Source organism: Nesoenas mayeri, assembly GCF_963082525.1.
Source record: "Nesoenas mayeri genome assembly, chromosome: 20".
In the NCBI taxonomy this organism is placed as follows: domain Eukaryota; kingdom Metazoa; phylum Chordata; class Aves; order Columbiformes; family Columbidae; genus Nesoenas; species Nesoenas mayeri.
The window spans coordinates 4,244,262-4,256,500 of record NC_137569.1 but is presented as its reverse complement, the minus strand read 5'-3'; the positions used below and the strand labels follow the sequence as shown (position 1 = coordinate 4,256,500).

The 12,239-nt window shown below is 63.5% G+C and overlaps 1 protein-coding gene across 1 annotated transcript; it reads left to right on the top strand.

Moving 5' to 3' along the window:
• Window positions 1-5,423: 5,423 nt before the first annotated feature.
• CRYBA1 (crystallin beta A1) lies at window positions 5,424-11,506 on the top strand (the record flags this gene model as incomplete). The annotated part of the gene is made up of 7 exons (XM_080356835.1): window positions 5,424-5,589; window positions 7,775-7,839; window positions 8,405-8,524; window positions 8,762-8,880; window positions 10,422-10,563; window positions 11,073-11,215; window positions 11,359-11,506. The coding sequence occupies 7 exons, from the start codon at window positions 5,424-5,426 to the stop codon at window positions 11,504-11,506; spliced, it is 903 nt and encodes a 300-aa protein (XP_080212961.1).
• Window positions 11,507-12,239: the final 733 nt, after the last annotated feature.

Sequence of the window (12,239 nt, the reverse complement as noted above, 5' to 3'; positions counted from 1 at the left end):
ACCAGGCAGGTGCCGGTTAGAGCCGCGGTGCTGGGAGGCGGGCAGCAGGCGCGCTCTTTGTCCTCAGTGGTTTCTCTCCCCCGCACACAAGCTCCTTCCCAGCCTTTGTACGCTCAACAAAAAGGGGGAACAAGCATTACCATCTGCATCGTTAATCAGGCAGCGCCAGCAGCCAGCGGCTCGGCCACATGTGTCCCACGCGAGGCTACCGCTGGCAGGAGCGGTACAGGGGGCGCAGGAGCCTCATGGGCTGGGGTGAACACCCCAACATCCCCCCTGTGCCGGCATCCCCAGGTTCCCTCCCTTTTCCCCGAGGAGGCTCCCGCCACAGCACGCACCGGGGATGCCGGATGGGTGCAGCCCGACGCCGCGAGCAGGAGGCGACTGCTGAGCGTCTCTTGCTCCTGAATCAGACCCAACGCGCCTTCCCGGACTCAGCCCAGGCTCGCTCTGGGATTACCCAGCGCCAGGCGTGTTCGGGGCAGTGGCGTGCATGAGCCATGACAGGGGAGGGAGAGGAGCCTGCAGGCACCGGCTGTGCCTGCGAACACACGCAAGGACACCGCTGTGACACCTGGGCTGGCAGGGGACAACAGATGTCACCTTGAAAGGGCCAGTTGCCAGAAAGGGAGACCCAAATCGAGGCACCCAAACCCAAAAGCCTTCCTGGAGCCCCCAAGCAGGAGCTGGGAGAAGGGGATGCAACTCGCTCCTGGTGCCCCCTGCCAGGGCACCGGGAGCTCCAGGCGGGGAGGAAGGCGTTCACTGAAACTCCGGGCCTCTCCTTCCCTCCCCGAGACGCAATCTCGTCCGACACGCTTCTGCGCAGGGACCTGCAGCGCAAGTTTCCCGGTCGTCTGCCCTCCCCGCGGTGCCGGAGGTAGGGCCGCGCTCACTCACCGCTCTGGCACAGGAGCTGGCAGCTGCCACCTCCTTGTGCACACCGCGCTGGGGCACCCCGGCTGTCTCCGGACGATGCCAGGGAGTGGGCAGCGCCGCAGCAATGCCCAGCAGCAAGCCCGGCTCTCACACAGGGCAGAAGGGGGTGACCTGCGTGACGGCTCCTCGCCTCTTTGCCAGAAACATGTTTTCCACAAAACAAGGAAATGTAGGGGTTTTCCAAACCCCTCTGAACGGCCTGGCCTTACGGACAATGCTGGGCTTCGTCGGGAGAAAAACAACCCCGGGTTTACCGGAGTCACAGCCGGGATATGTCACCAGGCTTCCTCCAAAGCAGGATTTTGAGCCCTCCTGCCACAGGAACCCCATGTCAAGCAGCAAAGGATCCAGCCTGGCTTCAAAGTATCACCCCGAGCCAGCGACGGAGGCTGGGACAGTGCACAGGGTGCATGCGTGGGGTGAAAGCACCCACCTCGCCCCAAAGCCAGACAATAAAACAGCCTGAGTCTCCTTACAAAACAGAGGTGGGAGGGCAGCAATCGCTGCCAGGCTCTGCTGGGTGGGAGTGAAAGTGGGAGACGATTTAGTGACCAGCTTATGGGGAGGAAAGGTGGGTCACAGCCCTGTTGCCATCGGACATGTCCCTCCCCCACTGCCTGTTTCTAGCCCCAAATTTGCAGCCTGACGCCCCACATGGCCCAGCCCACAGCAAAGGTGACGGCTTGAGCTGTGGCTCATCAGCGGGCAAAGTTCAGGGCTGACGCAGGCGCTGCAGGAACGCTGGGCTCCCAACAGAGAACGGGGGGTAGGCGCTGCTGGGTGGGGGATCCTCAGTGCCGGGGTGCCAGGGCCAGCCTGGAGCACAGCAATGCCGGCCGTTGCACACCCTTGTACAGCTGCCGTGGGCCCAGACTTTTCTGTAATTGCCCTAAGTTTAGCTCCGGCACTCGTTGACCAGAAGATTTGCATCTCACAGGCCGGCTGGAAACCACACTATTTCTGGACGCGCGTTCCAGCCCTCACCCGACGCTCTATATATTCCTCCCCGGGCAAATGAACATGCAGGCAGGCACCGTGGCAGTCACAGGCCCCACGAGCCCCCGACACCCCCAGCCCAGCTTGCTGCAAGGCCACCCACCCCCATTGTGTCACCCAAAAAAGGGACCCAGGTGCCAGTGCTGCCAGCCCTGGGGGCGATGCAGTTAACGGTGAGCCAGGCTAATGGGTTCAGATGCAATTCCCCAGCAGTGCGGGAAAGGCTCAGGCCAGTGGTTTCTCCCTAGAAGCAGGACCAGCCCTGAGGAGCACTGCGGCGGGTGCTGGGGCACCCCACATGGGGCACCCTGCAGGGCTGTCCCCCACGGAGGGTGCATGCCCACCCTGTGGGCACCGCTGCCCCCACAACAACCCTCAGCTGCCCCTGGCGGGGTGCAGACACCTCCAGCACCCCACGGTGTGTTGTAAACACACAGGTGCTGCAATGCAACGGGCGGGGGGGGGTCACGCACAAACAGACCCCACAGCGCGACGCGGGGCAGGCAGAAGGTGACACAGCGGGGCTGGCGCACACACGCACACACACATGCACATATACACACGCACACACAGACACTGCAAGACACCGGGCGATGCACAAGCACGGGCGCTGCCAGACAACAGCGGGCCCTGCGCACACACGCACAGCCCGCAGCAGAACCGGGGGGGCACACGCGAACACACATGCACCGGTTGTGCAACGCCGGGGGGGGCACGGGCACACGCACGGACACGGCCCGGCCCGGCCCGCCCGCGGGGCGATGCAGGCGCAGCGCGGCCCGGCCCGCACCGGGCGCTGCGTGCGCGCGGCCCTGCCCCGGGGCCGGTACCGGTGGCGGCGCGGCGGGTACTCACCCAGCGGCGGCGGAGCGGGCCCGGTGCTGGCGGTGCCGGGCCCCGGCGGCGGCGCGGGGCGGGGCGGGGCGGCTCCGCACCGGGGCGGGAACTGCCGGCTCTGCGCGCGCCGCCCGCCGCGCCGGGCGCGGCTCCGCTCGGCACGGAACGGCCCGGGGCGGGGTGGCACGGCATTAATCGGCCCGGTGTGGAACGGAACGGCACGGAACGGCGGCGTCTGGCCCAGCCGGTAACATTCGGGCTCTGCGATAGGCAGCCCCGGTGCGCACCGCGGCCCCGCCCGCAGCGCACCCCCAAGATCCACACTGCGGGTGCGCACACGGGACCGGTGCACCGGCTGTGACACACCCCCGGTGCACACACAGCTGGGGTGCACCCTGCAGCGCACCGTCTCGGGTGTGCACACAAGTGGGGTGTGCACGCACACACACACCCTGCGACACACACAGGAACACACGCACAGTCACTTTAGAACAGCTGGTGTACACACACACACACACACACACACACACGGTGTGCTCACACCCCGGTAAGCACACAGCAACACACCCCTGCAACACGCACACACCGGGCATCACCCTGCAACTCAACATACACACACACACACACACTGGAAAACACGCTCTCATGCCGTGCACTCACACGGGTGCACACACAGCCCTGTGCATTGCACCCGTGCGCACACATGCTCCTGGGGTTCCTCTTTTTGGAAGTATCTGATCAGGAGTCGTGCCCTATCCAGCATGGGGAGAGCTTCAGGTTGCTGGAGCAGGGTGGCCGGTCCCCACCGGTGGCTGCACAGCCTGGGAACACAAAGCAGGACGTGGCGGACCTGCAGAGCCGTTTTGCAGCCAGTGCTTCTCCCCACACCGCCTGTCCCCAGGGAGTTCTGTGAGCACACAGCAGCCAGGGCGTTCAGGATGGTTCCTAGCTGCCTTGGCCAGGAGACAGTACGTCATTAATGATGAGCATCTCTCAGAGAGCCCAGCAGCGAGAGCTGCAAAACTTTTGCTACACCTCTTCCGCTCATGTCCAGTTTTGGGGCATCACATCAGGGTCAGTCAGACACAGCTAAAATCCTGCGCCGCCCCCAGCCTCACACAGTGTGAAGGGCAGTGGCAGCTGCCTGTAGGAAAGATGATTTCAGGGCAAGCCCCTCAGTTTCTGTGCTTGGACATCCTCTGTTGCTATGAGAAGCCCCCACTGTCCAGCCCTCAGCACAGAGCAGCTCTGCAGCAGCAAACGTCTGCTCCACAAGCATTGGGAATCACACTGGGTTCACCCCTTGCTCTTGGGACACACTTGTCTGGGTGTCACAAGCCCTTGTACCCTCACAGACGTAAGGCTGGCTGTGATTTCCAGCCCACAGCATGTGCCCAGGACACAGCCATGATGTGGCAGCAGAGCAGCACACGTGCAGGAGCATGGTGAGAACAGGCTGGGAGCGGTGCAAGGAGCCCTGCGCTGCACCCTGGGCTGAGGAACATGGTGGTGGAGGAGATGTGGCCCTCGCAGCGGCAGAGGACGGTGTCAGCGAGCACAGCTGTCTGCTTTTGTCACACTTTCCTTTGTCCCAGGCATGTGGCACCAAGCGCAGGGAGCCACAGCCATCCAGAGAGCAGTGATGGGGATGAGTGAGCTGGAGGGGAGGCAGAGCCCTGGCTCAGCTGCCAGGAGGGTTTTCTGGCTGCACCGACGAGGGGACACACTGTGCAACTGTGCCTGCATCCTGCCTCCCCGGCACAGGCGGGTGAACAGCCAGTTACAGCCCGTGGCTGTTCCTGCTTCCTTATCACACCGGGCAGGCAGTGGTGGGACTGATGCCGGTTGGAACTGCAGAGCTGTGGAGCAGCGCGGGGTCCCCGGTGTCTCACACAGCCCTGCCATGAGCAGCCACCCAGCAGGGTCAGCCTCCTGCTGCACAGCAAGGTGTCCAGGTGCCCATGCCCACAAGATCCCGTCCAAAATCATCAGTGCCCCTGCCCACAAGATCCTGTCCAAAATCATCAGTCCCTCTCTGGGGCTGGGATGCCCTGAGCAGCGCTCTCCCCGGCACAGGGTTTCACAGTCACCAGCAAACCCCCCACACAAGGCAAGTCTCCATGTTGCCCAGAGCTTTCTAGGAAGAAGCGGGACAGAGCTTCGGTGCCAGCGGTGTTCCGTGGTGGCCCGACAGGCGCAGACGGGTGGCTGGAGCAGAGAGGGCCCGGAGCCGGGCTGGGAAGCATCTGTTTTGCAGCACCACGGGGTTCCCTAAGTAGGTCACTGCTTTTTTATAGTCTCTGGGATCTAGAAAAACCGGTTGTTCCAGACAACCGTGGACCCAACAGCATCGTCACGGCAGCGGCTCCCCAGGCGCTCACCGCCGGCCCTCCAGATCCTCCCCAGGGGTGACCTGCCCCACCAGCAGGGCTTGGTGTGAGCTGGGAGAGCGGATGGGGAGCCCACCGTACCCCGAGTCGTGCCCCAGGGTCCTGCTCTCTGCTGAGGGTGACATGCCTGACCCGGGGTGTCCAGAGGGGCTTTCTCCCCACCCTGCTCCTGGCCTGGGGTGGCTGCTCCTCCAGGGACCATTTGCAGCCAGAGCCAAGGTGTTTCCCTCTCAAGGGGAGCTGGGTGCCCATGTGCGGTGTATGGGGGTGCGCGGCGCCGCACGGCCCCTGCACATGCTGCACACCCGCATGCGCCGGCGCAGCCTGCTCAGAGTGAGCTCTCCCTCTAGTGGCACCGGCTCCTGGCAAAGCCTCCGCACCACCGGGGCGACCAAAGCCACGACCAGGGCATGTCGAGTGATGGGAGGTACTGGGGAATGGGCTCCAGCCTGGCAACCCCCTTGCAGCCAGGGGTGCACATGGCGGGGCGCACAGGGAGGGTGCCCAGCAGCTTTGCAGGAGTGTTCCTGCCACCAGACCCATATTTTGGCAGCCCCACAGATGGCAGGTGGCCCTTCTCCCTCTCCCTGACCCCACATTTGTTCGGACATGGCAGTACGGTCAGCCTGGAGCCGGTGTGAGGCCTCAGGGGTGTACCCCCACTTTGCTTCCCAGTGATCCCCCAGCTTCACCAACCCCATTCCCGAGCAGCGCTCAGGCTCCGGCGCAGGGCATGGCCGCAGCTGGCCAGGGGAAAGGCCGCACAAGCTCCGGCTTCCCCCTGCCATATGGAGGGGACCCCTGGTACCCCACTGGACCCCTCGGGCTGGGCTGGGTGGGTGCCATCCCTGCAGCTCAGCCCCGTCAGTGTCCCCCGGGCTGGGCGCCAGGCTGTGCCGCGGGCAGCGCTGACGGGGCGCTTTGTTTTGTGCCGGCCGCCCGGCGGGGAGACAAAAGGGGCAGTCAGACGCGGGCGGCGCATTGTGCCGGCAGCCATGCGCTGAGGCAGCAGCCCGCGCCGCCCCGCTCGCCTCGTGACCCCCGATGGCCCCGGGCCTGCGCCCACCATGGCACCCCAGGCCTGCAGCACCCACCCTGCCGGGGCCGTGCCGCGGGCAAGGGGGAGCAGGGCCTGGTTGCCATGGTTATGGCGATGCCTGAGGGCTAGGGGTGCCTCGTTACCATGGTTACCGCAGGCCTGAGGCCTCCCAGGCCCATGGCGGCTCCCCTCGCGCACAGGAGCAGGGCGGTGGTAGCGCCATGTGGAGCTGGGGGGCAAGAACCGGGGCTCAGTGTGGCCTTGGGGACATGGCTGACGGGCCAGTGCACAGGAGGCCACACACCAGCCCCCGCTGAGCAGGGAGGAGCAGCCTCGCAGGCCCCCTTGCCCGCCATGAGGCTGCGGTGGGAGGAGGGTGTCCACACCAGCACGGACGCACAGCTCCGCCATGGCCGGTGCAGCAACGGCAGTGCCTGGCGAGCGCCCAGCGGAGCCCACCGCCCGCCGGGTCGCAGCAGCAGGGTACCGCAGGGCACCGCGCCGTCCCCCATGCCAGCCAGCGCTAGGGCCAGGCCAGCCCCGTGCTCACCCCATGACGGTGCGGTGCATTGCCCCTGGAAAATGCCAGAGCAGTCAAACTGTTGAGTCATTTGTGCCCAAGATTATCTGTGCAAACAGCCGGCCCGATTATTTTTTTTTTATTATCATCAATTATTTTTTTTTTCCTTTTTCCCTAAGAATGTGGCTCAGACCATGGGGATGAGCAGCTGAAATCTCTGGGGATCAGCGGGACAATGCCAGAGCAAGCATTGTGCTGACGGCTCTGCAAACGCTGGCACCGGCTCCCGGCCAGCAGCACCCTATAAAAGCTGAGCCGCTGAAGTAGGCAAACATTACATGGGCGAAGCAGCAGTAACTGCCTGAGCTAGGTGAGTCCTGGGACCCATTCGCACCTCTCCCACCTTGCCCGCTGCCGCCGGCCGGCCGGGCAGACACCCTTCCTCCTGCCCGGTGGCAAAAGACACCCAGAGGGACCGACGCCGTTCCCCGTGGCAAAAGACAGGCCCTCATGTCCCTGCCGACAGCCAGGGTGGCTGAGAGCCCCTCTGTCATGGGGTACCCCACTCCGGGCACCCGCCTGGCCCCGGGCACAGCAAGCGGTTGGCATGTCCCATCGTGAGCTGGGGCCACCCATGGGAGCTCACCATGGGTGCCGGTGCAGGGAGAGGGAGGCAGGCCGGGCTGTTTAGCACTGCCAGGCATGGGGCAGCCTGTGCCCAACCTGCAGCTCCCACCCCAGCTCAGGGGTGTTTTTGCTGGCAATGGTCTGGCCCCGGGGAAGGAGGACGGGGAGCTGGGCACGGTGCCCCATCGGGTGTGAGGGCTCCGTGCTGTGTCTGGGAGGAGGGAAGGGACACCGTGGCAGTGAGAAGGGAGCACGCTGCTTTGGACGTGCCCCAGAGCTCCTTGCCATGCCCCCACCCCAACCCGTGGCTAGCAAAAGGGTCTTGCTGCAACTGGGGTGGCTTGTCCCCAGCAGCAGCACAGCTGCCTCGGAACGGGCACCATGGGCAGCGGGTGCAGAGCAAACAGTGTTTCTTTCCTTCTCCAGACACCGTTCCAGCAGCAAAGATGGCTCAGACAAACCCTCTGCCTGTCCCCATGGGCCCATGGAAGGTACGTCCTCGCACCCCCTGTATCCTGCCTTTCCTGGTGTGCAGGTATGGGGCAGGGAGAGTGGCAAAGCTAGTCATCAGGGGCACAGCGGGCAGCGAGGCGGGGGAAGCACAGAAATCAGGGTGTCTCTGTTCTCTGCCCACGGGAACTTGCCTCCCACCTGCTCAAACACCTCCTGGGTGTTTCATCAGCCTCTTTGCACGACCCTGGCCAGCCGTGCCCTGTTCTTACCAGTCGTGCTGTGCCAGGCAGCTCCAGCATCCCTGAGAGCCACCCGCTGGTGTCCGCCCTCCCTGGTCGGTGCAGGCAGAGCAGGCAGGGCAGGCAGGCACGGAGACTGCAAACGGGGTGGTGGGCACAGCGAGGCAAGGTGGGGAGCAGCCCCGAGGGGTCTGGCAATAGCTTTGCGGACACAGTTTGAGGAGGGAGCTGAAAGGGAGAGAAGAAGCACATGTGCAAACGGGGCGCACCCCAATGAAACCCATGGAGGGAGAGGAGAGCGTCAGCCACAGCCCCCCAGAGAGTTCCCCCTCGCCCTTTCCCCCGTTAATCCTCTTTGCCCTAGAGCGTTCGGAGCAGAGGCCGGGAGAACCGCCAGCCACAGCCCTGTCACCCACCCGTCCCAGAAGGGCTCCGCTCCTCTCTCCGGATGGCACCGCTGCCCCGGGAACTGATCTCCGCAGGGGTGAGCAGGAGAGCGGAGCGGGGCCGGCGTGCGGCTCCCCGGACACCAAGGCAGGGCACGGCGGGGCCAGCAGCGCAGGGACGTGCGGAGGCGTGCGGGGCTGCGTCCCAGCCCAGAGGGTGCCCGGTGCAGCCTCCGCTGGCTCTGGCCCAGACAGAGCGTGACCCTGAGAGATGCTGAATCACCTGGGGATGCTGCTGGGCAGTTTCCAACTCGGCAGCTCGCTCTCTGTTCCAGATCACTGTGTACGACCAAGAAAACTTCCAGGGCAAGAGGATGGAGTTCACTTCAGCCTGTCCCAACATCATGGAATGCGGCTTCGACAACATCCGCTCCCTGAAGGTGGAGAGTGGCGCGTGAGTACCGGGCTGCCAGCAGCGGGGATGCTTTCCCAGGGGGGCTGGCGTGGCGATGGGTGCCTGATCGTGAACCAGGGCCGGTTTTGCTTAGCTGGAGCCAAGCACTGCAGCTGTGGGAAGCCAGACACAGGGGATCCCACCCTGCCAGGGTAGAGCAGCCAGCCCAGGGCAGCACTGACACAGGCACTGCCAGGGCCAGGGGACAGTGACAACGCTTTTGGCATCACCCAAATCTTCCTCCCCCAGTGTGGGAGCAGCCAGGTTTGGAGCTCCCCAGTGCCCCGCAGAGATGCTGCCCAAGGATGCGGCAAAGATCAGTGCTCAGTGGGCGGCTCTTGAGCTCAGCCTGATCCCCGTCCGTCTGCGTGACCCCACAAAGCACCGTGCCTAAGAACTGCTTTTCATGGCCCAGAGCCAGAGCAGAACCTTCCTGCAGCCCGCGCTGGGCTGTCCCAGTCGCTGCCAGGGGTGGGGAAGGATCCAGGCTTCTCCGGCACACGGGAATCTTCCCTGGCACAGGCACAACATCTCCCGAGCTGCTCCCAGACGCCGTGTGTGCGGAGCGGAACCCACGGCGAGCATCCCGCTGGGGCCGGGGAAGCAGACAAGATAGATTTGTGCTGCTATATTTGGGATTTGTAATGCTAATGGGATTACAGTGGCATGCGTGCTCGGGCCGTAATCAGCTCACTGCTCCAGTTGATGTGTTCCTAATCAGGCTGGTCACCTTGCACGGGGGAGCCTGACCACAGGACACAGTATCAGGGCTCAAGTTTTGGTCAGTGGCAAGAGGCCCTCAACCCTCCCAGCACCCCACGTACCCCATAAGCAGGGGGTCTGTGGGCTGCACAGCCTGCGCCACCGTCCTTCCAGCCTCCAGCCCAACCTCTGCCTCCCCGCTCCGCTCTGCTGTCCTGTCCCCAGTCCCTGTAAGGGGATGTGCCCAGGAGATGTTCCCACGCTGGGGACAGGCGGGCTCTGGCATGTGTCCTGCGAGGCGGAGGCAAGGCGCTCACCCCTCTGTATTTTCAGCAAAGTGAGGGACCCAGAAAGGGGAAAGGCAACAGCTCCCTGCCCACAGCCAGGTGGGTTCTGCCTGGTTTGGGCATTAGGAATTCAGGTCTTTCCAGCTGAGCCAGGTTGTAAGTGAGATACAAGAAATGAGGCCTTTAGGAGAGAAGGGCAGCTGTGAGTGTCCTGCGGCACCCTGAAGTGATTCCGGTCTGCGTTTACAACCACAGAGCGTGTGGGGAAGGCGAGCCACCCTGGCAGGCTGGGCCCCTAGAGGGAGGGACCCTGCCACCCGCCGCAGCCGGGGTCACCGGAGCTGCCGAGCGGGCAGCCTCCCAGGCACCAGAGGTGCTGACACGCTCCCGGCTGCTCTGCCCACATCCAGCACCGCTTCCCTTCCACCCAGACTTGCGGGCAAACACCAGACCCCAACCTTCTCCTTGCACCTACATCCATACCCGGAGCAGGACGTCCGGAGCTGCCACAGGAAGCCCTGGCAGCCCTTGATCTGTTTCGTTGTTTTGCAGCTGGGTCGGTTACGAGCACACCGGCTTCTGCGGGCAGCAGTTCATCCTGGAGAGGGGCGAGTACCCGCGCTGGGATGCCTGGAGCGGCAGCAACGCCTACCACATCGAGCGCCTGATGTCCTTCCGCCCCGTCTGCTCCGCTGTGAGTGTCCCGGCTGCAACGGAGCTCTTGCAACTCTGATCCTATTAAAATGTCCCAGGCATTAGCACTAGGCCAAGAGAATGGGTTAGGAAGTGCAAACACAGCCATGCCGGGGGCTCTGCAGGGGCAGGGGCTCCTCGGGGGGCTCAGCTCTCCTGCTGTGCCCAGCGGGATTTGCTGTTGCTGTCCTGTTTCCTAAAACTTTGAAGGGAGCTTCTGGGCCAGCTGTACACGAGCAGAGCGCAGGGACAGCCAGCCTGACAGTAGCTGTGCCACAGCTGTCACTGACACCTCCCAGGCTGAGCCCAGCGTCACCCTGCTGAGCACCCCGCACACCCAGGCTTTGGAAACCCCAACCCTGGGGGGGCTGAACACCTCCCACCCTCGGGCTGTGCCCACAACCCAGGAAACCCTCTGAGCAACGCCCTAGGGAGGGACAGCCATCGTCCTGCTGTCCCCATCCACACCGGGGAGGAGGAACCACCTCACCCCCTGCTCTTCCCCCCTAGAACCACAAGGAATCCAAGATCACCCTCTTCGAGAAAGACAACTTCATCGGCCGCCAGTGGGAGATCAGCGATGACTACCCCTCGCTGCAGGCCATGGGCTGGGCCAACAACGAAGTGGGCTCCATGAAGATCCAGTACGGCGCGTAAGTGATGGGCGAATGGCCACGAGCAGCGGGGACAACCCGCTGCCATCGCTGTGCTACCACAGCGGGAGGGGGGACACCCCATAACCCCCCAGCTTATCTCTTGTCCCCTCACGGCCGCCCGATGACTGTGTTTCTTCCAGCTGGGTTTGCTACCAGTATCCCGGGTACCGTGGCTACCAGTACGTCCTGGAGGCCGACCACCACGGAGGAGACTACAAGCACTGGAGGGAGTGGGGTTCGCACGCCCAGACCTCCCAGATCCAATCCATCCGGCGTGTCCAGCAGTAGCTCCCCACTTTCCAGCACATCTTTGCAAGGTTTCTAAAGCTCACCGGCTCCCTCTTGGTGCTAATCCTCCCCTCCCAAAATAACCACCCCTTCTCGTACCGTGACTGCTTATGGAACACCAACCCCAATCGGTACCAACTGCCACAATTGCCAATAAATGTGACTGAAAGAAAAAGATAAACCAGTTTGGTGGGTGTTTGCTGTTGTGTGTTTGGGATTGAAGCTGCACATCCCGCTAGCGGGGATCAGATTCTTGCGGGGATCAGATTCTTCCGTGCCCAGTTTACGCAGGACTAAAGCCCGGTGACACTGAGGCAGGTTCATCCTGGCGGCGTCACACGCAGAGACACGGCAGCCAAACCCTTGGCTGCGGCAGCTCTGCCGCCGTGTGGGGCCTTTCACAGAATCACAGTGTCAGGGGTTGGAAGGGACCTGGAAAGCTCATCCAGTGCAATCCCCCCATGGAGCAGGAACACCCAGATGAGGTTACACAGGAAGGTGTCCAGGTGGGTTGGAATGTCTGCACAGAAGGAGACTCCACAACTCCCCTGGGCAGCCTGGGCCAGGCTCTGTCACCCTCACTGAGAAGTTTCTTCTCAAATTTAAGTGGAACCTCTTGTGTTCCAGTTTGAACCCATTACCCCTTGTCCTATCACTGGTTGTCACTGAGCCTGGCTCCATCCTCCTGACACTCACCCTTTAGATATCTGTAAACATGAATGAGGTCACCCCT